Below are 26,243 nucleotides of genomic sequence, written 5' to 3' on the forward strand. Positions count from 1 at the left end.
GTGCAGGAGTTTAGAAAGGGTGTGAGGAACAGTGGCCTGCTGATACAGTAGCCTGAGGGAGATGTTAGTGAGAATGGAACACTCTGGGTCTCAATTGCAGCCATACACATCTACCTATGTGATAAAACAACGAAGAGCACAGAGCACTCTATAGGCAAATTACATCAACGTCAACTTTCCAGTCTTGACACAATGCTACAGCTACACAAAAAGTAATTCTTACGGAAACCTGGGTGAAGGAGACAGAGGACCTGTCTGTTACCTTTGCAACTTCCTGTAAATCTCTTAGTATTTCCAAAGGAAAATGTTGAACTGGGCCCAGAAGAATTAGGGCTATTGAATCACACTAGCCTATGCATGGCAGGGAGGGCACAGAGCCTCCCAGCATAGCTCAGCCCTCTTACTGGGCATTCACTCATTCGGTTCCAAGCATCCTGGCTGCAGGAGCTGACTCAGAGTGGGACCAACTGCCTGAGGTCAAGGGGCCCTCCTTTTAGATGGAAGAGTCATCAGGTGCTGGTCACCATCTCCTGGGCTGCTCACCACATTGTCACATTTTCAGGTATATTAATTGCATGCCCGAAGCAGAGGCTGGACCAGGAATTTGCCATTTAGCTCAGGCAATGTTGTAAACAAGAACTAGGAAAATGGGTCAAGAACTGCCATGAAACATGCTACTGGGGAAGCAATGAAAGAGATGATCTCGGCTGTGGAAAAGACTACTGTTGACACCTGCATTCTCCCATGCACACCTTCTGCCTAGGGATGGAGCTGGATGGGGAAGTGAATGGGGTCCCTGCACTAACGGACAATAAACTCATGGACCAGGGTTGTACCTCTTATTTAGTAAGAGACCAAGGAAGGGCCAGGGCAATCAATATTTAGCATATTCAGAGAAACCTGGATTCTTCTTAGTTCAACATTGACTGCCTTTAAGAAATGCACACAGCTGGGCACAGTGGCTCACTCCTATAATCTCAGCATCAACATGGGGGAATTGCTTGAGGCCAGCCGTTTGAGACCAGCCTGAGCAGCATAGCAAGACCCTGTCTCTGCCAAAAACCATTGCTTTTAAATGAGCTGGGCATGGTGGCTCATACTAATAGCCCAGTTACTCTGGAAGCTGAGGTGGGAGGACGAGTTGAACCCAAGAGTTCAAGGCTCTAGTGAGCTATGATTGTGCCACTGCACTACAGCCTGGGTGACAGAGCAAGACCACATCTGCAAAGGAAAAAAATAAAAAAAGAAAGACACATAAGATGAGCTTCTATAGTATTGGTCAGTTGGTGAGGACATTGTGGGCAGAGTCTGGCAGAAGCTAACCCTCTATTTTCCCTCGAAGCAGTGCTTCAGTGTTGGCTAATTCAATGTTTGTAGCTACTGGGAACATAAACTTGGCAAATAACAGAATGGACAATTGTATTTAGGAAAACCAATGAGAGTTCTTGGCTGGGCAGACTTGTGGAGTTGCCATAACCCTACCTCCTCTCCTGGTATATCATAGTGCTCACTCAGTAGCTAAAAGTAATTTCCATTGCCTTGTATGGGAAGCACAGGGAAAGAAGAGCTGCTCAGATATTGGTGGCTAGCCCTCAAAACCCAGAGCTCTCTGCTCCTTAACGCATTACCTTTTTAAATTAGCATGAACCCTAGGAATGGTTTCTTTCTCTGCATTTTACATGTAATTGAGCATGTAGTTTTCACATCCCTAAGTTACTCTCTTTGATAATCAGGGTTCTATGCACACAGCTGGGTTCAGAGGTCCTCTACATATGAGAAGCCTCATGACAGTCCTTAACAAGAGGGTGGGTTTGCTGATGAATTTCCTCAGAGCCTTCAGGGTAAGGGAGGAGTTTGTCTGAGAAGGCACCTCTTCCCCTGTGTCCTCCCATCTTGGCATCCCATGGCCTTTTCTCCTGCTCCTTAGTTCTCTGTCATGAGGTGGGAGTGAGTCTAGGGCAAGGCCCCTGCAGTGGAGAGAGGCCAAAGACCTAAGCACAGCATGCTTGCTGGCCCCTAGGAATGCCAGTGATTGCAGCTGCCAGTGGGCATCTGAGAGGAAGGGAAATAGCCACTCATACCCACAGCTCCTCACCCCCACCACTCTCTGCTAGAGGACAGGAGTGAGCAGTTGAAGTCACACTTCCCCAGACTCAAAAAAAGGATGAGAGTGCAGGGTTGTACCTGCCATGGGAACTTCCACACCTCCAGTTCATTCCATGTGTTGGGGGCACTTCGTTGATCTCCTGAGATGCCTCATCTTGCTCATTTCCCCCCTTGTCTGGGGCAACTTGCAACATCAGCATCTGCAGCTGATACTCCAGGAAGCCATTGACCTGCAGCTGCATGTCAGCAAAGGGGCAGAATGAGGAATGAAGCCCAGTTGCTAGGACTTAAGTGCCATTGCTGTCACCCATACTTCCAGTGCCTCTCAGGGATGGTCCAGCCCTGAGGACAGGACCAGAGCCTGGCTTTTAACTAGGGCCCTGGACATTTTGGTGCACTGGAAAGTTGACAGATTTCTAGCTGCCATCCTAGGAAAGAAACCAGAAGGGAGAGAAAAAGACCCATAGCTGTAATTAAGTACAGGGGGTGTTCAACTTTATGTTTCTGAACCCCCTGAACCTGAGAAAGGCACAAAGTCAGGGAGGGTGTTGGTCACAGGCCATGAGGCATATGTCCTATTTCATCCCCAAAAGGGTTCTTATTGATTGTAATTATCTCCCAGTCAGTAGGATGCATTAATGTGTTTCAGGAGGCTTTTTTTTTATTATTACATATATTGAGGTATCTTGAAAATAGACCATGAAATTCTTTCTCTCCTTTTTTCTCCTTTCCTTCTGAAGTAGAATCAAATTAGCTCACTGCAGTGATCCTGCTGGAAGCAGCCAGGTGCAGAGTAGGCAGGGCAGCCCTCTCACCTGCCCTTCTTATATGTGCCATGGGAGCAGGAGATTCTGGCAGGCCATGGGGCACAGGAAGTGTCATGAAGCCTTTCTTCTAGGACATCTTGTCATCCCTGCCAACATGGCAGGAGAGAGTCTTTAAGGTCTTGAAAGGAAGGAGATAGTGATCATACACAGGACTTTTTGTTTGTTTGTTTGTTTTTGAGACAGGATTCTCGCTCTGTGACCAGGCTGGGGTGCAGTGGCCTGATCTTGGCTTACTGCAACCTCCACCTCCTGGGTTCAAGCCATTCCCCTGCCTCAGTCTCCCGAGTAACTGGGACTACAGGAATGTGCCACCACACCTGCCTAATTTTTGTATTTTTTAGTAGAAATTGGATTTCACCATGTTGGCCAGGATGGTCTTGATCTTGACCTCATGATCTGTCTGCCTCGGCCTCCCAAAATGCTGGGATTACAGGAGTGAGAGGCCAAGGCCAGAGGATTGCTTGAGTTCAACACTAGCTTGGACCATGTACGGAGAACCCATCTCTGCAGAAAATTTTAAAATTAGCTCAGTGTGGTGGCATACATCTGTAGTCCCAGCTACTGAGGAGGCTCAGGTGGGAGGATCCCTTGAGCCTTGGGACACTGAGGTGGGAGGACACTTTGAGCCCAGGAATTTGAGGCTGCTATGAACTGTTGAGCCCCTGCACTCCAGCCTGGGTGACACAGCAGGCCCTGTCTCTAGAATAAATAAGTAAACTAAAGAGGCTTCTTGACTGTGCTCTTCATTGTTGTAAATCCATGGAGCTGTGCACACAGTGAGTAACTGCAGATGTCCTCCCTCCCTGCTGCAGCCCCTGCCCTTGATGTGGACTGGCAGAACAACACGACCTTTGCCTCCTGTAGCACAGACATGTATATCCACGTGTGCAGGCTTGGCTGTGATCGCCCAGTCAAAACCTTCCAGGGACACACTGTAAGTGAGAGCTCTTGTCACTGGTCTCAAGTTCGTGAGAATGTGATGTGGGAGCCAATTCTTGTATGCCTAGAATTAAAAGATACTGCAGTAGCAGACCATTTCTTCTGCAGTCCTTGACTGCTTGAGCTATTGTGGCCAACTCAGGTGGATGGATTCACCCAGTTTGGGGTGAGCAGTGAGAACAATTGATGTGGAAATGACGTAGTTGGTGGATTTGGCATCAAAGCCTTTAAGGTAGCTATGAGAAAAACATATGGAACATAAAAGAAGGGATGCTCACAATAAATGAATAGATGGGACACATCTGCAATGAATAGGGAAAAAATGCCATTAAAAAACAAATAGAGGCTGGCAACAGTGGCTCACACCTGTAATCCCAGTACTTTGGGAGGCTGAGACCAGATAATTGCTTCAGGGCAGAAGTTCAAGTCCAGCCTGGGCAATACAGCAAAACCTTGTCTCTACAAAACAAATTTTAAAAATAAGCTAGGTGTGGTGGTGTGCACCTGTAGTCTCAGCCCAGGAGGTTGAGGCTGCAGTGACTATGATCACACCACTGCACTCCAGCCTAGGCAACAGAGTGAGATCTGTTTAAATTAATTTAAAAAAAAATGTGACAGCTGAGAAGTATGATGTCGCAATTGAAAATCTTAGTAGGTGGCTGTATTGGGCTGTTCTTGTATTGTTATAAAGACATAACTGTGACTGGCTAATTTATAAGAGATTTAATTGGCTTAAAGTTTTGCAGCTGTATAGAAAGCATCTGCTTCTGGGGAGGACTCAGGGAGCTTACAACCATGACAAGAGGTGAAAGGTGAGCAGATGTCTCACATGGCTAGAGCAGGAGCAAAAGAGGGGTTGTGGAATATTACACACATTTAAACTACCGTATCTCACAAGAACTCACTACCATGAAGACAGCACCAAGCCATGAGGGATCTGCCCTCTTGATCTAAACACCTCCCATCAGGGCTCACCTCCAGCACTGGGGGTTACAATTCAACCTGAGATTTGGGTGGGGAAAAATATCCAGCCTCATCAGTGGGTTTAATAGCAGATTGAAGATTGCAAAAGTTAGGTTAGAGATCATAGAAATTTGCCAATTTGAACAACACATAAAAGATTGAAAAATGAATAGACGCTTACTGGCCTATGGGACAATATCAGGCAGCCTAAAGGTATGTGCATAATGGGGAAAGAAGAAAGAATGAAAACAGGAAAATCATTTGAGGCAATAATGGCTAATATTTTCTAAATTTGTTGGAAAACATCATCATTTAATTTGAGAAGTTCAGGAAATCTCAAGCAGAATAAATATAAACAGAATCACACCTACCCACCTAGGCATATGGTTATCAAACATCAAAATCAATGATAAAAAAAATCCTAAAAGCAAGCAGAGACTGAAAAAGGTTCTGTTGTATACCAGGGAACAACAACATGAACAGCAGCCAACTTAACAAATTCCTTCGTGTGGGCTCTGAGGCTCTCTCTGGTCTTTCATGAAATCTCTCTCAGAGTCTCTGATTTCTGTGATCTGTACCATACTTCTGCAATTAGTGGTATACCGTTAAACACATTTATTAGCCTTGACCTCCTGGGCTAGTGTCAAAAAACATGTCTTAGAGGATGATCACGTTTCTGGAGATTTTCTATGTATCACTAACTTGACTGATGTAGATTCCATTTTTCTCATTCCCCTAGTGCCCATCTCACCCCACCCCTGGCCCAAGGGTCCCCACCCCAAAGGAAGGCACTTTCAGAGCACAGGCAGCTATTATCCTGTTTACATCTCCTGGCTCCAAAATGCCCCTTTTTCTGATCTAAACTGATTTCCCCTCTAACCTTGGACTATCCTCAAATTTTTGATAGAGCTGCACACACTGTTTCTGGTTGCCAACTGTCCTGCTCCAGACCTTGCCACCGGCACTGGAGTTGGCCTTTTAAGATGGCCTTCCTACTGTGGCTGATAGCCCTGAACAAAGCTTCAAGTCAGTGGGATTGAGTGTAGACCTATGAGCCAGCTCTGGAGGCCACCCAGACACTGGGACTTGGATTGGAGGCTGTAGGATCCATTCTCAGGAAAAAGTTTGTTCCTTTGTGTGGTTTTGGAGGCAGACAGGCCAAGGTGAGAGGCTCCACATTCTGGGCCTGTGGGTTTTCCTTTCCACAGTTGCAGTTAGAGCCACCTTGCTAGCCTAGGACCCACATTTACACTCATACATACTTAAGTATGCTCACACTCTCTCAGTCCTCTCTTCAGTGGTCCCTCCACTATCCCTGGTCTCTCCCAGCAGTCTGCTCCTGGCACAAACATCCATGCTCACAGACACCTAAGCATGTTCTCATCTCCCTCTTCAGCAGGCCCCTTCTGCCCTCCCTGAGCTCTTCCAGCAGGCTGCTCCTGGGTCATATATCCATGTTCACAGACACCTAAGCCTGCTCACACTCTCAATCTCCTCTCCAACCGGTCCACTCCACCCTTTCCAGATTCTCCCAGCAGCCTTCTGGAACACACATCCATGCTCATAGACACATAAGCATGCTTATAGCCCCTTCTTCAACAGGTCTTGTCTGCCCTCCTGGCCACCCCTGCAGCCTACTCCTGGAACACATATCCATTCTCATAGACACCTTTGCAGGCTCACACTCTGTCAGCCCCTCTCCAGCCAGCCCCCTCCACCCTCCCTGGGATTTCACAGCAGCCTGTTCCTTGGCCATCACACTTCTTCCTCCATTTCCTGGGCCACCCATACCACACAGAGCACACAGGTGGCTTGTCACTGTCCCATTCATACCCTTCAAAACTCCATGTCCTTAGAAAGCAGCATGACCATACAGTTTATCATCCAAACTGGAGCCCCCAGGAGTTTGAAAATATTTAGAAAATTAATTTTCAGTGTGAAATCAGTTAATTGGTAGGCCAGGACAATAGTCATCAGATAGTGGGACTGTCTGGGGCATATGGGACTCTATTGTCACCCCCCAGAAAGGATCCTGCCCCATTTCTCCTGGGCAGGCTGTTTCCCAGCTGAGCCTTTGCCGCAAGTGGTTCTCTTACATGTGTCTGTCTCAGTGTGTTCTTTTCTGCCTTGGTCCCTGGGTACTTTGAACTTTATCCTCCAGGGTTTAGCCTCAGGGTCCCCAGGTGTCCAGACCTGTAGGTTCCAGCGCTCACCCTGTGCTTTTAGATACCTGGCTGTTTGCAGTGGATCAGGAGCCCCTGGCCAGGATTTTGCCTGTTTGATTGTTTGGGTTCCTGCTGCTCAGCACTTGGCTCTCATTTCCCTTGCACGTGTGTATCTGTCTGTGTGTGCATTTTGGTCACCCATCTTCCATCTAAGTCAGTCGTTACCCAGCTTGAACTCCATAACAGCTGAGGCTTCACTTCTTGAGTTTATCCCTCCCTCCACTTCCACTCACATGCAGAGAGAAATGCCTCTTAATGGGTGTACATGTGGGAAGGAACTGTTGTATTAAAGTACATAGAAGACCTGGCATGGTGACACATGCCTGTAATCCCAGCACTTTGGGAGGCTGAGACTAGAGGGCTGTTTGAGCCCAGGATTTCAAGATCACCTTGGGCAACCCCGTCTCTATAAAAATAAAAAATTAAAAAAAGCTGGGTGTGCTGGTAACCTGGTCCCAGCTACCTACCTTGGAGGCCAAGGTGGGAAGATCACTTAAGCCCAGGAGTTCGAGACCAGCTTCAGCAACCCATCTCCATCAAAAGAGAAAAAAATAACATAGCTGGGTGTGGTAGTGCTTGCCTTTATTTAGTCCCAGCTACTTGGGAGGTTGAGGCAGGAGGATCACTTGAGTTCAGGTCAAGTCTGCAGTGAGCTAGAATTGGGCCACTGAACTCAAGTATGGACAACAATGAGAGGTTGCCTCAAAAGTTAAAAAGAAAAAAGTGCATAGAAAAGTAATTTTCAAAGCCCAGCTTTTAAAATAACTGGTTTTATTTACTGCATTTTATGGTATGTGAATTCTTCACTTGCCTACCTTCCTTGCAGGGAAGGTTTTTTTCCTAATGAAATATGGATGAGGATGGCTGGTGATGTGTGGTATAGGGCTGTGGTTTTATATAAATGAAAAGGCAAAGTGAGAAAAAGAGGAAACTAGATGGCTAGCTAGTTGGGCTGTGCTCTTTGATGTCAGCTGAAGCAGAAGACCTTTTGCAGCGATGGTGACGCGCTGCTGCCCCCTGCTGGAAGGCGACCTCATCTGCTCACAGGCCCTCATGTCTTTTTCAGACTCTCTGCTCTCTTTCAGAACGAGGTCAACGCCATCAAATGGGATCCTTCTGGAATGTTGCTGGCCTCCTGCTCCGATGACATGACATTGAAGGTAGAGTCGGCATGGCAAGGGGTGGGCTGTTTAATCCCAGACAACCCTGGGCACTCAATGCCGGTCTCACATTCACTCTTCCGTGCAAATTATTTGTTACTGACTGGTTGCCTTCCTCTGTCATCTGGTGAACTCCAATTTCTCAGTCAGCATCCTGCTGAGAATCCCAGCCTCCCTGCTGAGAACCCCTCCTTTCTCACCACTGCACACCCCATATCCCGCTGTGGGCCAGTAGCCTTACATGTGCACCCAAGAGGAATGATGCGACATCATTCCTGGGTGCAGGAACGGCTTTTGCTTATGTTGTGGCTGGTGTGTCCTCTAGATCTGGAGTATGAAACAGGATGCATGCGTTCACAATCTTCAGGCTCACAGCAAAGAGATCTACACCATCAAGTGGAGCCCCACCGGGCCCGCCACCAGCAACCCAAACTCCAGCATCATGTTGGCAAGGTAAGGGCAGGCGGTACAACTGGCACAGCTCTGTCCTACACAGTGACGAGAAATTTTGCTCAAGTGTGTCTATGCACCTGTGTTGAAGACTTTCAGAGGAAACGAAGTGGTAGCTCGCTTTGAAGGCTCACACCTGTAATCCCAGCACTTTCAGGGGCCGAGGTGGGCAGATCACAAGGTCAGGAGTTGGAGACCAGACTGGCCAACATGGCAGAATGCTGTCTCTATTAAAAAATACGAAATTTAGCTGGGCATGGTGGCGCATACCTGTAATCCCAGCTACTCGGGAGGCTGAGGCATCTCTTGAACCCAGGAGACGGAGACTGCAGTGAGCTGAGACCACCCTACTGCACTCCAGCCTGGACAACAAGAGTGAAACTCCATCCCAAAAACCACAAAAATTCCTCTTGCTTTAAATATATATCTCGAAGCACTAGGAGGGTGTATATATATATATGTGTGTGTGTGTGTGTGTGTATATATATATGAAGAGAGATGGGGTCTCATCATGTTGCCCAGCCTGGTCTTCACCTTCTGGCTTTCTCCCACCCTCCTAGTGCTTCGTTTGATTCTACAGTGCGACTATGGGATATGGAGCAAGGTGTCTGCACCCATACACTCATGAAGCATCAGGAGCCTGTCTACAGTGTAGCTTTCAGCCCCGATGGGAAGTACTTGGCCAGTGGATCCTTTGACAAGTGTGTTCATATCTGGAATACTCAGGTAAGCTGCTGACCCATAGGAATCCTTTTAGTAAGGGATGCCCAAACAGCCACGATTCCAGTGTCTCTGGTTCAGAGCAGTGCCCTTGAGGGAGTTGAGCAAGCCCAGGCTTCCTGGGCAGACCCAAGTGGATGCTGTCCACCGTGCACCCCACGTGGGTTGTGAACTCTTCCCCCACCAGACACCTCCGGCAGCTCCCCTCGCTGAGGAAGAGTGTCATGTCTGCTGTCCTGAGGGCCCTTGGCCATTTGATTTCAAACCCTCACCTTGGCACATGTTCTTCCTTGAAGGAGCCACTGTCTTCTGTTCACTTTTCTGAGTCAATGGCATGAAACCTTCCACCTGCCTCTTCCTGTTTTTAGTAGTTATCACCGAAATGCTGCTCTCGAGATACGAAGGTTGGAGGGTGGGAGTAGGGGACCAGCTAACGGGGACAAGGCCAACTCCACATCCTCCACCCACACCAGCTACTGCAGCTTTGCCATAGAGAAGATCAGGGAGTAGAAAGCAGTGTGCATTTGCTGTTGTCATGCCACTTACATTTTTCAAATGAAAGTAGTTTCTGTTTGAATAATGTAAGGTGTGTAGATATTGGGTTGTTCTTTTACCATGGACTGAAAGGACATAGGATTGGAGTAAAGGTGGCTGGCTGCTGTTGGTATGTTGGGCTACACCTCAGGGTAGCAGAATCCTACTAAAAAGAGTAGAAATGGATGCACTTTTTAGTGCACTGCATAAAGGATTGTATAGGACGGTTTGAAAAGGACTGTACAGCACTTCATTCTATTCTAAGGGAAGAGAGAAGTGACTATACTCTTGGAGCTGTTAAAAATAACCAAGGGGTCCCTTTAATCTTAGGGGGAATCACATGGCCTTCCCCCTCCCCCATTCACCTGCATTTTCATTCTGGGTGTTTTTGGCTTGGTTGACATTCAGGTGGATTTACATCCTCAACGTTCATTCTTCCTGTGGACTCATGGGTGATGAGCCCTGTTCACTGGCAAGGGGTCCACTGAGATCACAGGCTTCCCAGGGACCTCATGTGAACCACATCTTCTTAGGGAGGGAAAGGAAATGGCAGACCCTGCGTAGAGTCAACCCGATGCCAAGCCCAGCCTCACAGCCCTAGATAGCCCTCCGGGAAGCACACATCTCAGGACTAGTGCGCAAGAGTCTGCGTTCATGAAATCCTTGCTAGAAATAGTAATGAGTGGATTCATAAAAATACATAAATCATCAAAAAAAAAATGACACAATCAGTTAGGAAGAGCTTATTGTCAAGAACTCATTGGATTGTTTCAGCCATTTCTTGTAAATCAAAGAAATGCTTAGCATTTTTCTTAAGAGAAATATTAAAGCTCACTTTAATGTTCTGTAAGTAGAAAAATACCTATCTATAATACTGTTGGCGTGCACCTTTCTTATTTTATATGACACTACCTTTAAAGAGCCCAGTTGAGCAGAGGTTTTGAGACAGCTCTCCTGGTCTCGGTCTTCAGATTTATCCTGCTTGTCACCATTAGTGAATCATGAGTGATGGCTTATTTGACCTTTTCTTCTTTTCTATAAAAACTTTTTAAATTAATTTTTATACAGATCAGTCTCACCGTGCTGCCCAGGCTGGTCTAGAACTCCTGGGCTCAAGCAATTCTCCTGTCTCAGTCTCCCAAAGGGCTGGGGATTACAGGCATAAGCCACCACACCTGGCCTTATTTGACTCTTTCAAAGCCCTCTACTTCCCTCTCCTCTTAAATATGTCAAGTTAATGCTGTTTTAAACCAGAAACCAAAGGTCTGGAATGTTTTCCATTAACGTATGTTATACAGTTTGCTTTCAAACATAAATACTACGTTTTAATTTCCAACATGTTAATACATTTAATGATGAATTACAGTCAATTCCCTTGCTAGTAGGTGAATTGTATTCATTCAGACACCAAGACAGGATTAGATGGGCAAGATATTTATTGGGAGAAACAGCTGTGATGGAAACAGTCAAAGAGCTAGAGGAGAAGGGAGAACTCAGACCGTAAAGTCAGTCTGACACCTGGGAAGGGTAGGAAGTCAGGGATGGTCTTACAGGTCTGTAGAAAGTCCGTGAGCTGGCCAAGCATGGTGCCTCACACCTGTAATCCCAGCACTTTGGGAGGCCAAGGTGGGTGGATGGATCACCTGAGGTCAGGAGTTTGAGACCAGCCTGACCAACATGGTGAAGCCCTGTCTATACTAAAAATACAAAATTAGCTGGGCGTGGTCACACATACCTGTAATGCCAGCTACTGGGGAGGCTGAGGCAGAAGAATCACTTGAACCTGGGAGGTTGAAGTTGCAGTTAGCTTCTGATTGCGCCATTGCACTGCAGCCTGGGCAACAGTTGAGTCCCCGACGCCTGTTGAGTTCTCCCACCTCCATCAGTCCTCGGCTGGGCACAGTCTCAGAATCTGTCCAAATACCTGAATATGGTGGTGGATTCTGTGGGCAGCAGTAATCAGGTTCACTCCCTGTGGTGGGAAGTCCAAGAGACACGTTTCTGCATCCCCCCAGAGCACTTACTACAAATCCTTAAATTTCACCATGCTTGAAAATGTTCATGATCAAATATTAGGGGCAGGAAGAGTGCATATTCCACACCTGCATGTGTTAGAGGAGCCCCTGACACTATAAGTAACAGTTACCTTGCCTTGCAGAGTGGAAGTCTTGTCCACAGCTACCAAGGCACCGGCGGTATCTTTGAGGTGTGCTGGAACACCCAAGGAGACAAAGTCGGTGTCAGCGCATCTGACGGCTCTGTAAGCAACATCTCTGGTTTACCAGGGAGTGGGGTGTTGGGGAGGGGGATAAGAGAAGTTGGGCAGCTGATGCCTAAGTGAGGGGTGTCTGTGGTGTTTATATCCTGAAGGGTCTAGCCCAGTACTGAAGGAAGCTTTTGGGATGGGTCCCATCTGGGAATGGCCTTCTCCTTCTAGAATGTCGTTCTAATTAACATTTTCTCAGTTAAATTGGTGGTTCTCAACAAGGATGATTCTGCACCTCTGAGGACATACAGACATTTGTGGAGGAATTTTAGGTTACTGTAGTCATATGTCACATAATCATGGGAGTGTGTTTTGAGAATTGCATCGTTAGGCGCTTTTATCTGTCTGAACATCGTAGAGTAAACTGACAGAAACCTAAATGATAAGACCTATATACACCTAGGTTTTCAGTAAAGCCTATTGCTCCCAGGTTACATACCCGAACAGTGGGTGACTGTACTGAATTCTGTAGGCAAGCTGTAATACAATGGTAAGCATTTGTGCATCTAGACCTATCTAAACAGAAAATGCAGAAATATGACATAATAATCTTGTGGAACTACCATGTTCTGTGAGGTATGTTGTTGATGGAATGGTCATTATGTGGTACATGACTGTGCTTAGGTAGGGATGCCACTGGCATCCCGTGGGCACAGCTCAGTGATGCTCCTAAAACTCCTGCCATGCACAGGGCTGTCCGTTTTCATCCATGCTAAGGCTGAGAAGTCTGAGCTTCTGGTGGCTATCCTGCAGGTCTCTTGGGCACTCTTTTCCTCCCACGGCACATCTGGATTTTTTATTTGCCCCTGGACTTGAGATTGCTTTTACTTCTGAGGCGACAGCAGTGTGGCTGACCATCCAAAGCATCAGTGTAGCCCCTAAATAGTGTCAGAGGTCATGTATTTTGGACTTCTGTTGCCATCTGCCCCACAGTTGCAGGTGTCCGTTTTGGGACCCCTGCCAATGGTCTCTCCCACTGTGTTAATTCCTGGAATTGTTCCTAACCTGGCCTTTCTGCTGTGTGCTGTTTGCTTGGATTTGGTTGGTCCATATGCCAGTCTGAGAGCTTCTCTGATCCTTCATGACAATGTTCCAATAAAACTTGACTTACAAAAATTGGTAAAGACCTAGATTGGGCATGAGGGCCATAGTTTGCTGACCTCTCACTCTAAAGGCATCTTTGGGTTGTCTCTGAAGGTGACAAGTACTTTGTCTTTCCTTCTAGGTGTGTGTTCTGGATCTGCGAAAGTAAACACAAAATATAGAAAAAAAGAAAAGAATTCTAATGACCAGCCATGAATGTGTGGGGTTGCAACTGTGTTCAAATAACAATTTATCAGCTCCAAAACTGTATGAACTTGACTTGTGTTAGAGTATACTCTGAAAAACTCATCCCAGGCCACAGGAGTGTATATTTTTTCATAATCTTTATCAAGAATTTTTTTTTTTTTTTTTTTTGGCGGGGGAATGGAGTTTTACTCTTGTTGCCATACTGGAATGCAGTGGTGTGATCTCAGCTGACTGCATCTTCCGCCTCCAAGGTTCAAGCGATTCTCCTGTCTCAGCCTCCCGAGTAGCTGGGATTTCAGGCATGTGGCCATGACACCCAGCTAATTTTGTATTTTTACTAGAGAAAGGGTTTCATGATGTTAGGCTGGTCTCCAACTCCTGACCTCAGGTGATCCACCCACCTTGGCCTCCCAAAGTGCTGGGATTACAGATGTGAGCCACTGCCCCAGCCTCAAGAAGTTTTAAAAAGGCAAACAAAAACAGAAGCAAACGAACAGTCCTATCAAAGGGGGAAAGAATGGTTACCACCAAAGACATTTAGCCCAGGAAGCAGCAGGTCGGCAGCTCGAGGTGACGGAACAGGCTCTGTGATGGCCAGTCAGAAAGAAATTTTAAAAGCTGTGCCAAAAAGAAGCAAATGCTTCTGATCAAACAGGGAATTAAAAAAAAAACATCTTTGGGATGTTTTCTGGTTTGTTTTCCTTAACAATGTGGACAGTGCCATTGCTTTCACAAAGGATGTGCAAAGACCAGTTTATATACCAATAAGACACGCAAGTTTATAATCCCAACACTTTGTTTTCCAGAATCTTCTTTGTTAGGTGGTTTTTCTATCAGTTGGAATTCTGTCATCTGGGGCCTTCTTATGTCTGAGATGGAAACTGTTCTGCATTTTCTGTCTTTTTCCTCTTTTGCTCCCTGCCCTCCTTCTACCTTCCGATGAGGTCTGGTTTTTCAGTGCACCCTGAAGAGTTGCAGCCACATGGACATGAAGACAAAATCTCTAAGGGACAACTTTCTCCTTTCTACCCTCTCCCACCCTGCCCTCCCCTTGCTCTCTCATGCTCTCTTTCTCTCCCTTCCTCTCTCCCCCTTCCCTCCTTCCCTCTGTGCCTTTCTCATGGTTGCTTCAGATCTTAGGTCTCAAGAGCACATTGGTGCATAATAAGTGCTTTATGCACAAGGTAGGGCAGGGGGACTTTTTAACAGAAGAAAAAGAATGACTTAGAAAAGAGCCTGGAATATTTTTTGGAAAAAATATTTTTATGTTAAAACGATTTTAGAATCCTAAAATGACCAACAGACAGAGAGAGCTTTGTTTGATTTATGTTTTAAAAAGAACTGAAGAAGCCACAGGTGGGGCTTGAAGGAGTCCCTGGCTTTCTCCTCAGCCTCAGAAAAGGTGGTCAGAGAACTCCGGTGGACAAGGGTTACCTCTAGGGGTCAGTAGTGAGACTGCTCTGCAGCCAGTGAGGGAGGTCCTAGCCATGCCGGTTGGAAGAACCTTGCATCTTTCAGTGTGTGCATACCTTGGAAGCTGGCAGGAAAGCAGTGAAGGACCACATGCCCTCTAGCCTCAAGGGAGCACTGGCAGAACCAAAAGGTACTGCAGAAGTTCTAGAAACTCACAGCTTGGCTGGATTTGGCCTGTTGGCTACATCTTTGCCAAGATGGTCATTTCTCCAAGAGCTGGCTTGGTGAGTCATTGCAGAGGCTCCTGCACGTCACTTAGTCTAACAATGCCAAAAATGCATGTGGAAGGAAGATTTTAGTCCTGGAGGGGAAATATTGACTTAGAATGTCACTAAAAATTTCTGCTGTCTTTATAATTTCTTTCTCTCATGAAGATTAGGACAAATATATATTTTTATATATATATAAAATTTTATGTATATATAATATATATATTTTAATGAATCTTATATTTTTTTAAGAAAAACAAGTCTTTGTGTTCCTTGAAGTGCTTCATTTCATTGGATCAGGTGACATTCATCCTCTTATTGTCATAACCCAATACTGACTTATTTTTTTAATTAGCAAGGGGGAAAAGGTGTCAAACACAAGGGCCTCTTCTCCCATTTTTTTTCCTGTGGGCAGAAGAAGGGCTAAGGAAGTTGGCCTGGCCTGTGGGGGCTGCTGCTTCGCTGGCAATGTTGCAGTCTGCTTTGTGTGTTCCAGAAGTGAGACAGGGTGTTGTTATTGTGAGGGTGACGTTCATCTGCAGAGCCAAAAATCAGACATCAGGCAACGGCCAGGGCTTCCTATGGAATTTGGAATGCACCACAACCGCTACAAAAGCCAGAGTCCATTGTTCATTCTATATCATTGATTAGCCTTTGCTTGGATATGTGAATTATTCAAGCCTCAGAAGACCAAAATGTCTCGTTTTGAGGTGAGTATCTTATTTGGGCTCTGTTCCAAAACAGTTAGCAAAGCAGGCCATAGTGATGTAGTGGGTTCACCACACCCATCTTTGAAGGAGCTAGTATCCCCAGATGAGGTGATGACTTCCCCTCCTGGGGACTCACTGAGTATTAGGGTATGGTTTATTAAGGACCAAATGACACCATCTTTATGCCTCCCAAATAAAGATACATCCATCTCTGCAGAGCATCAGCTGTCAGAGGTCAGCCTGTCATCTCGACATGACTTAAACCCTTGACAAACCAGAAACAACTGTGGGACAGTAATGGTGGGGTGTGTTGCAAGCAATTCACTAGACAATCTTCACATGAAGGTCAGTAGCCAGGGTTTCTCCCAAGGGTTGGCTTCATTTAGTGTGGATGAATTGTTAGGTAGAAGCCTGGTCTGGGAGACCTAGAACCCCGGGCTCCATCACTGGCTTCTCTAGGCTGAGCCTGGAGAGATCTTTCCTGTGGCTGCATATGCACAACCAAGCATGAGAATGCAGCTAGCACCCCCCACCCCCCATCTACGCCAGTTCTCAACAGAACAACACCATGGACAGCAGTTTCCAGAGCCTCCAGCATTTATACAACACTGCTCGCCCTGTGTGCTGCTGGCATGTTAGTAGAGCCATCCCTGTAACCAAGGAATAGCCTGAGTGGAATGTTATTGTTCAATGTTGTTTACAGCTCTTAAAACAGTGAGGAATGCCTAAGTCATACTGACCAAACTTGACCTTGAAGGCAGACATGACACACCTTATCGAAGGAGAACCAGAAGGGTAGGACATTACAGGGTGAAACTCTCTGACCCTGTCACGACACTGTAGGACATGACTTTTTTGTCTTCTTAAGAAATAGGTCATTGAGCCAAGTGAAGTGCACTTTGTCAAATGTAAGCGTCCGCTTGTTCCTCATTTTCTGTTTGTTAACCTTATTTTCCATCGTTTTGAAAAAAACAACTTGTATTTCTTGTCAAATGCAGAAATGGTCCTTCTGGCAATCACTGAAGTTTTGCATTCTGGCTTCTGCATTTTTTATTGTGTGTCAGATGTACAGCTGGACATGTTCTTTGTCCACACTTCGCAGATTCTGTTCAAATGACATCAACCCATTTCATTCCCCCCACCACCTCACCCTCATGCCCTTTGGAAAAAAAACATCACCTTGTGTGCTGCAGCTCATTTGTTTCAAGACAGAATCAACAGATCATATTTGGCATCATGAATAAATTGCTCTATTTTGATATTGAAGAACTTGATGGGTGTGCTTTCTTCCTGTGACTCTGGAGCTCTTGGGCCTAGGTTGACACCAGTGACTGAAGACAGAGTTCTGTATTTTCTTGAGAAGGAAATACCTTGCATGCCTCTATCCAGGATTGCTGGGAAAGATAGGGAGCAGGGGGCAGAATGCTGTGATGTGTGGTGTTCACAGCAGCCTCTGGCTGAAAGGTAGGTTTTTTAGTGTGTTTCCTTTTCATTATTTTATTTCAGGCTGCCTACTGGAAAAAGTCAAAGCAAATGAAAGTTCTCTCATCAGCAGGTTGGTTGGTTGGTTCCCAAATTAGCCATGAGTAATTTGAAGAACCTAAAGTTACAGGATGGGGCAACTTAGTGCATGGATGTCTGCACAGTGCAGACTAACATGTGGCAAAGATTTACTGACATTTGCTCTGTACGTTATACTCTTCTAATAATGTAATTAGTTAATGGATGTTGATTTCCATCCACATTCTACGAAGGAGGCAGTAGATTCTGGGAGGCGAAGACATGGCTTACTCTTAGTCTAAGGTTTCACTGTGCAGGTGAGTCATAGTCATTTCCCTCTAATCTTGCTTGTTCCACACTAGGGCAAAGCAAATGGCTGGGGGTGCAGAGGCTTTTATGGGTGATTCCCTGGGAAGGATCTGAGAGCCCAAATATCTGAGACAGGCCTCAGTCTCAGTTAATTCAGAAGGTTTATTTTGCCAAGGTTGAGGGTGGATGCCCATGGCAGCCTCAGGAGGTCCTGATGACATTTGTCCAAGGTGGTCAGAGCACACTTTGGTTTTATACATCCACCTTACAGTCCTGATTTGGCTCCTTCTGACTTCTTTTGTTTCTTAATCTTTAAGGGGCATCCTTTTTGTATTTTTTTTTCCAGTTGTTAGTATAAAAAAAGACTGCATTGATATGGTTAAGTGCCCAGGACCTTCAGTTCTTTAGGGTTGGATTAAATGGCTGCTGTCATTGTTTACAAAGTGTGTTGAACTTGATGAGCTTATGTTGAGAAACAAAGTTTCTATTCTTTATTTCCATTTTTTTATTCCATTTTTTCATGGATTTTTGAAATCCTGTCATATATCTTAACTGATGGAAAGTTGGGAACACACGCAATTTTCTGGACATTAATCAGGTTCCAAGTATTCCTTAGACTATGTTGTTATTCAGGACAGCATTGGGACCAAAAGGCTAAATTTGTGATGAAAGACATGCTCCCAGCTGAGCATGGTGGCTCACATGTGTAATCCCAGCACTTTGGGAGGTCAAGGTGGGCAGATCACCTGAGATCAGGAGTTTGAGACCAGCCTGACCAACATGGCAAAAACTCTTCTGTACTAAAAATACAAAAAGTAGCCAGGCATGGTGGTGCACACCTGTAGTCCCAGCTACTTGGGAGGTTGAGGCAGGTGAACAGCTTGAAACTGGGAGGCAGAAGTTGCAGTGAGCTGAGATTTCACCACTGCATTCCAGCCTTGTCTCAAAAAAAAAAAAAACCCTTCACACTCCCTTCTTTGCCCTCTACTGGGTGTTAGCAGGACAGCCTGTGCCGTTGCTCCACTGGCGCCCTGGTTTCCCTTTTATTCTGCTGCTTCTCTACCTAGCTGCTGTTTGGCGATGTCAGTAAGGTTAGTCGAGGACATTTGCTCTAGAAAACACATTTACTGCACCTTTTCTATGTTTAGATATACAAATACCATTGTGTTACAGTTGCTGACAGTATTCAGTATAGTCACGTTTCATTCATTACAGTCTGGTTTGCAGCCTAGGAGCAACAGGCTGTACCATCTAGCCTAGTTGTGCTGTAGACTGTACCATCTAGGTTTGTGTAAATACGCTGTATGGTATTTACCCAACATTATATATCACAGAATGACACATTTCTCAAAACTCATGCTTTTCATTAAGCTGTGCACATATTTTCTTTGGATAGAAGTGTTGTTAAGACAGCATCCAAGTGAGGCCAAGAGCTCAGTCACAATTACCTTATTTTTTTTAACTATTTTCCCAAGGACATAGATCTTGCACTTAGCTTTATAGCGAGCCTCAGAAAACTTCCTAGTGACAATAGGCTAGAGAAGCAGCAGAGTGGTCTGGAGGGGGCTCTTCCATTGCCACATGCATGTGCATGAATCATTTCTCTTATCCTAAAAGCTCTTTGAGAAAAACCTCTAACTGGTGATGAGGGCACGGTTGAGGGCCTGCTGCACTTTGGCAGTGCAGGGATGAAAAAGTGAGAACAAAGTTCTAAAGGATGACAATAGAAGAGTCAGGAATATGGGAGCTGGGCCCTTGGCACATCCACTTTACAGGTCTCTGTGGGTTTGGCAAGCAGGGTCACCCTTATTTTTATTGCAGGATTCGCTTGCAGTATGGATTTCAAATGTGCTGGCATCAGAACCTGAAGGGGAAAAGACAAAAATTATGTGTCCATGTCCTTGCCGGTTGGTCCTCAGCTTTAGAAAATGTGCTCAACACTCACTGCACTGACTTTCATATGCCAACTTTGGTCAAAATCCCACCATTCATTTCATCTATGAAAAAAACACAAAAACCTAACCATCTTTCGATCTACATTTTATTAAATAATTACGATGGACAAAACAAGTCCTACAGAATTGTCTAGGCCAGTTAATGGCTGGTCGTGGCACAGATGTGCAGGCAACAAAACGGTTGGTTTAGGAAAGTTTCAGAGATCCAGGACTTGTACTCTCTAATTTAGAAGCAGACAGCACTCTTGTGACAGCTGGTGCAGCTTCTACTAGGGATGGTAACTCGGGCAACACGGACCCTATGGTTGGCTAGCTACCTACACTGAACTCCAGGAAGTGCTGGAAGGGATAGAGACCACAAATGTGAAAAACTACACTTCCCAATTGTCTTTTCAGGGGCAATGTCACATGTTTATAGCAAGCAGCTCCTCCCCATCAGCGTCTAAGTCTACTTATGGAAAACTGTATCTCAAGGCCCAATTTGAAGACACATCCAGCCCAAATTAAATACACACTACTACATTCCTGGTAACCCTTTGCCAAATTGAGCTCATTCTGATCATGCCCCTACATAAGACAGTAAAGTGACAAATAATATTTTTATAAATACAAGAATGTATTTGTCCTGATGTGCTCAGTATTTCCTTCATGAGACATTTTTATCAAGTGTGCATTTCAGGATGGTTTTTGCTCCCACATGCAGTATTTTCTTGAAAATAATTAAGAATCATGTAACTGGTCACATTTTTCTCTTTACCCCCCAGCTAGGAAGCTCAAAGCCAAACTACCAATCCATTTTCAGTAGTTATCTGGGGCTAATTCTAGCTGGCTTTCTATTTCACTATCATTTTCCTTCAGTCTTGTTTTGGTTATTAATCAATTCCCCCATGTTGTTCTTCCAGAATATGACATGGTTTAAAAAGGACACAGAACAAAGGGGAGAAAAATGTGAGCATCAGTCAGCAGTGTGAGAGCTAATGTGAATCCCATAAAAAGAATAATCTTGGGCATTGGTCGTCATTCCAGCAATACATCTTTCTTTGAGACCCTTTGAAACCACTGTCAGAATTATTCTTCCAATCCCCAAATATACTAGAATACTTGCTCCATCTCAGGTTGCAAGCTGTGTGCGGGGAATACAGAGGTGGAAGACATCATGGAGGGTGGCCTTTCCAACCACAGATGGGGCAAATGACTCCAAAAAGCCCACAAAGAGCCTCCAAAGCCCTCCACCCATGGGCTTTGCTGACAATCACAGCTTCCTCTGAGTCCCTCTCTGTTTCCTTACACGCTTAGGCACACTGCTTCTCTCCCACTCCAGGCTTGGTCCTGCCACTGTGCCTTTGTAACTCTATTTTTCTGTCTGTAAGGCTCTTCTGATTTTCTTGTGGCTCCTACACTTCATTTGGGTCTCAATTCTAATGTTACCTCATGCTCAGGGAGACTCTGGGACACCCTCTCTAAAACCAACCCTCCCTGATTTTTCTTTATGGCACTTCCCACTACCTGGATGGAGTATCGTATCATTATTTGTGTTTTTCATTCTCTGTCTCTGCCACTACAGTGGAGAGTCTCAGTGGAGAAAGAATGTGTTGTAGTCACCTTACTGTACCCGACGTCCCAGATAACACCTGCCACATAGAGGGTGCTCAATCAACATGGGGAATGGGCAGTACAGTCATGTTAAGTGCTTGTCAGCAATGGAATGCAGCACTACCACCTTGGAGTTCACACCATGGCACTCCACTGTGGGCAACAGCGAGATCCTTTCTCAAAAAAAGGCAACTGCAATACTGTTGTGTCTTTCTGAAACACATGCACTATGGGCTGTGGGAGAGCATGACACTCAGATCTTCCTCCCAGAGTTGGATTAAGGTGAATCTGGGGGAATCTTGGTCTGAGTTACTCAGAGCAAGTGTGATGAGCTGCTCAAAGAGTGGGTAAAGGAACTGAAGGATGGGGGAGGACTGGCCATGGATCACCCAGCCAGATTTTGAGGAGAGTCTGGGTGGCTGACAAGGATGGTGGAGAGCTGGTTTTGTTAGTGTGGTGGACCTGCCTTTCCTGGAGCCAAGACACCAGCTGGGAAAACTTCTAAAGAAGGCTTGCAGTTCTGGAACAGTATTCCTGCTAGAGGGAGCTGGTGGCACTTCAAAAAGACTTGCTTCTGGCTGGGCACGGTGGCTGATGCCTGTAACCCCAGCACTTTGGGAGGCCGAGGCGGGCAGATCACGAGGTCAGGAGTTTGAGACCAGCCTGGCCAATACAGTGAAACCCCATCCCCACTAAAAATACAAAAAATGAGCCGGGCGTGGTGGCAGGTGCCTGTAGTACCAGCTACTCGGGAGGCTGGGGCAAGAGAATGCCATGAACCCGGGAGTTGGAGCTTGCAGTGAGCCGAGATCGCACCAGTGCATTCCAGCCTAGGCAACAGAGCGAGACTCCATCTCAAAAAAAAAAGGAAAGACTTGATTCTAACCAGGTCAGCCACTGTTTATGAGGACGTCCTGGATTCAAGCAAACGTCTGTGTGATTTCTGTGGTAATTTTCAAACAGACTCTGAGCTGGGGTGCCATGGTGGCTCTTTTTATTGCTTTTAAAAATTATTTATTATTTGAATTTTCTAGTCCAGAAATTATATTGTTAAAGGTTCATTTTGTCTATTATAAAAATAATTCATACTTGTTAAAATGTGGAAAATAATTTTGCCTTATAGAAAAGTTAGGAAATATATTTAGAGAAGTATGAATAACTAATGGTCCCTCCACCCAGAGACAATCACTGTTAACAGCGTATATAAGTGATTTCATTTTATTTGATGAGTTTGAATAACTGAGATTTTGCGGGGGAGAAAAAGCTGTATTTAGTATACTATATTTAAATGTACGTATAAGGAGGTTTGTCCAAAGAAATACAATAATTATTATGACTAGTGATAGGGCACTTTTTTTTTTTTTTACACGGAGTCTCACTCTGTTGCCCAGGCTAAAGTGCAGTGGCACAATCTTGGATGCTTTACTCACTGCAACTTCTGCCTCTAGGGTTCAAGCGATTGTTGTGAGTCAGCCTCCCAAGTAGCTGGGATTACAAACATGCACCTCCAGGCCTGGCTAATTTTTGTGTTTTTAGTAGAGACAGCATTTTACCATGTCCAGGGTAGTCTCAAACTCCTAACCTCATGTGATCCACCCACCTCGGCCTCCCAAAAGTGCTGGGATTAGAGCCACGAGCCATGGCACCTGACTAAAATAATGTTTTTAAAAACTTGTACAATCAGGCCTGGCTCAGTGACACAAACCTATAATCCCAGCACTTTGCGAGATAAAGCGGGGAGGCTTGCTTGAGCCCAGGAGTTTGAAACTAGGCTAAGCAACATGGTTAGAGCCTATGTCTACAAAAAAAAAAAAAAAAAAAAAAGGATATACAAAAATTAGCCAGGTGTGGTAGTGCCTGCCTGTAATCTCAGCTACTTGGGAGGCTGAGCTGGGAGAATCAACTGGGCCCAGGAGGTGGAAGTTGCAATAAGCTATGACTGTGCCACTGCATTCCAGCCTGGGCAACAGAATGAGATGCTGTTTTGAAAGGAAAAAAAAAAAAGTTCTACAATCAACAGATGATACTCAAAGGACCTTACAGTTAAAGCAAACTTTCTTCTTCTAAATCCAATACCCTTCAGAGATTTCTGGCATCTCTTGATTGTTACAGTAGGTTGTCAGACACATGAGTATGGCGGGAAAAGGTCTCTGTCCCCAGGAATGTGAGGCAACAGGTGGTAACTGTCTCTCTAAAATAATTGGTTGCAGCTGGTACCAGCAGAAGGCAGTCTCCAAATAGAAACACTGGAAAGTGTTGATCAGCAGCTTCCCCATAAAATCTCAGGGGTTGGGAAAGTAGGCTCAAGCATGCACATTATGAGGCAAGATGGAAGAGTCTAACTGGCATATGACCTTCCTCTAGGAACACTTTGGCTGGTGAGCATGCACACAACTCCAGGAAACACTGCACATGTGGCCCCTCCCAAATGGTAGCAGGCCACTGTGCATGAAGACAGCCTGCTCCAAGAAAATAATCATGGAAGAAGGGATACAAGACCCCAGAAACCATGGCAACATAAAAGACCCCACATCAAGGGCTAAACAGTGCACTTGACTCTCTCAAGTTACCTGCTTGGCCATATTCCAAGTGTACTTACTTCCTTTCATTCCTCTTCTAAAGCTTTTTAATAAACTTTCCCTCTTGCTCTGAAACATGCCTCAGTCTGTCACTTTCCCTTATGCCTCTCAGTGGAATTCTTTCCTCTGAGGATGCAAGAAGTGAGGATACTTCAGACTTGTGTGGATTCACCATTGCTAACATGAGGAGGTGGGTGGCTCACTCCAGGACACATTTCCTAGAGGAGGAAGTAGGGGCTGGACTGATGGTCCCCAGCTGCAGCCCAGAAGCCTTTTCCAAGCATGTTGTCAAGGACTCAATTCCTCTTATCCTTTTCTAACCATTGCCATTGACTCATTTCCTGTGCTCCACTTCCTGTTTTCTTTCCTGAGAAAAGACATCAGCTAAGTGCATTATGGGACTAGAGCCTCCTCAGTGTTCATTCAGTCCCTTCCCTCTTTCCTCTCCTGTTCCTCACACACCTCCACAGAGCTTCAGTGGCAGTCCTGCAGCAAACCCAGGAGGGTTCCAGCATTGAAATGAAAAGTAATTAGTCCTGGTGCTGAGCTAACAATGGCACAGAACTTGTGCTGGCAGAGGGCTGCACATTTACGTTTCATTTATTGAACCTGCTTGCTTTTTGTGACTGCGTTCTGTTGATGTCTCTGAAGGACGATGAATGAAGTCAACTATTTCCCATAATTCCAGGAAGAAATGTGTCACTGTCTGAGCCCAAGGTATAGGGCCACTCCCAGTGGCCGTGTACCCAGAAAGCTTCCCTACTGTTTACCTGCAGTCACTGTCTTTCCGAATAGAATGGGGTTGACCAGGAGGACCAGCAGCAGGGGCAGGTACATGGTGACACAGTGGTGGATGGCGTGATCCAGGCCCAGATTACACCTGAGAGAGAAAAATCAAATCATTCTTCTCAAAAACAAAGCTTTGGCAACTAACCTGGAAGCCAAGATAAGAGGATGAAAACAGAAAGGGAAATGCATAAATCTGCTTCTGACTGCTCAAAGAAAATGTGAGTCATTTGTCATGTGTGGAACAAGCAGTTAATTGCAGGAGAGTAAGGGAGATCAAGTATGTTTCTGTCTCAGAAATGGGATGTCCTCTAAGATGTTCCACTGGAGGAAGCTTTTAAAGGTTCCTGCTGGGAAAAGGTGGAAAAGGAAATGACACTCTGAAATGGTGGATTCCCTCCACTGGGTCTCAATGAAAAAACAAAGGCACTTATGTAAAGACAAAGGCACTCCATTAAGTAGTTAACTTTTGAGTGCTTACTACACGACTTTGGGCAATAACATGAATAAGATACAGTCCCTGGGCTTGAACAATTTAAAATATACCAGCTACATATTTCAGAGAAAATGTGTTCTGATGGTTATGGATAATGATAGTTTCAGAGGTCTTGTCAGGGAAAAGGCAATGATTTTTACTGATGGGTCACAGGAGTCACTGGTCCCCTCAGAAGGTTCTGGAGGGCCTCACAAGCATGTTACCGTTATAAATAAACTTCCAATGCTGCAAAAGAAATAGCACTTGAATATAAAATCTTATTTTTAATTCTCAGCAAGGCAAGGTACTTCTGAGAAGGGTGTGCCCTCAGAGATGGAGCAATGGTGTGCATACACCTGGACAAGGGAGGGAAAGGGGTTCTTATTCCTGGAATTTTCCTGTGGCTCCTCCTGCTGTGTCATTCCCCTATTAGCTACAATTAGACCACACAGGCTAAACTAATTCTGATTGACTAATTTAAAGAGAATGATGGGATAAGTGGTTTGGCAGGAAAAATGGCTATGAAATGAGTCAAGGTGGAGAATGAATTGGAATGAGTCAGGGTGGAGTAGGTAATTGTAATGAGTCAAGGTGGAGAATGAGTCAGGGTGGAGCAGGTAATCGGAATGAGTAAGAATGGAGAATGAGTCAGGGTGGAGGAGGTAACAGTAAAAGTTGCTTTACGAGGAAGTATAAAAGTAGAAGGCAAAGAATTGAACGTATTGACATATTCTTTGAAGAGAAATTTAGAATTCCTACTTAGCATTACCAAGGTAATAACTATAGCTGCGAAATGCTTAATGTAGGACAAACAAAATGGCACAGAGGAAGAGAAAACTGAAGGTAAAGGGGTAGGAGGGGTGCTCCAGCCTAACCAAAGAGGAAGGCAGAAAAGCAGCTGACCAAAGAGCCTCATAACCACAGAAGAGGGGATGACAAAAATACATAAAAGCACTCTTTATATTCATAGAGTGGTCAAATCAGAAGAGGGAAAGTAGTGAAAGTGAAAAAAAAAAAGGTTAAAAAAAATGCAGTACGTGTCTCCTCTTACTATAGGAAGGATTACTACACCACTTCTCAATGCTGCTACCTTCTTTTTAGAGGTGGTCTTATCCTCAGCTGTGGAGGCTAAAATTCAGTCTGGAAAGCCTTGAGAGGAGAAAGGGAAACAAGA

At 45.2% G+C, this 26,243-nt stretch overlaps 2 protein-coding genes across 10 annotated transcripts in view; one reads left to right on the forward strand and one right to left on the reverse strand.

Annotated features, from left to right (window-relative positions):
- TBL1Y (transducin beta like 1 Y-linked) overlaps positions 1–23,876 on the forward strand; it is a 212,005-nt gene extending 188,129 nt beyond the window's left edge. For 4 of the 8 annotated variants that reach the window (XM_030926283.1, XM_030926284.1, XM_030926286.1 and 1 more), the window contains 5 exons: positions 3,746–3,867; positions 8,146–8,220; positions 8,546–8,673; positions 9,231–9,396; positions 12,083–12,273. In XM_030926283.1, the coding sequence (XP_030782143.1) occupies positions 3,746–3,867; positions 8,146–8,220; positions 8,546–8,673; positions 9,231–9,396; positions 12,083–12,265 (674 nt within the window). In that variant the 3' untranslated portion in view covers positions 12,266–12,273. Of the gene's footprint in view, positions 1–3,745; positions 3,868–8,145; positions 8,221–8,545; positions 8,674–9,230; positions 9,397–12,082; positions 12,274–13,415; positions 13,663–23,593 lie in introns of those variants that run through there. The other 4 variants (XM_030926289.1, XM_030926288.1, XM_030926290.1 and 1 more) reach the window with 3 other exon arrangements.
- LOC115895646 (G-protein coupled receptor 143-like) overlaps positions 18,550–26,243 on the reverse strand; it is a 63,829-nt gene continuing 56,135 nt past the window's right edge. For both annotated transcript variants that reach the window (XR_004055827.1, XM_030926292.1), the window contains exons 2-3: positions 24,579–24,688; positions 18,550–19,545 (exon numbers count right to left, since the gene is read on the reverse strand). Coding sequence is in view for 1 of the 2 variants with exons in the window: in XM_030926292.1 (XP_030782152.1) it covers positions 19,451–19,545; positions 24,579–24,688 (205 nt within the window). In the remaining variant the exon portion in view is untranslated. The remainder of the gene's footprint in view (positions 19,546–24,578; positions 24,689–26,243) is intronic.

Source organism: Rhinopithecus roxellana, chromosome 22, assembly GCF_007565055.1.
Source record: "Rhinopithecus roxellana isolate Shanxi Qingling chromosome 22, ASM756505v1, whole genome shotgun sequence".
Lineage (NCBI taxonomy): Eukaryota > Metazoa > Chordata > Mammalia > Primates > Cercopithecidae > Rhinopithecus > Rhinopithecus roxellana.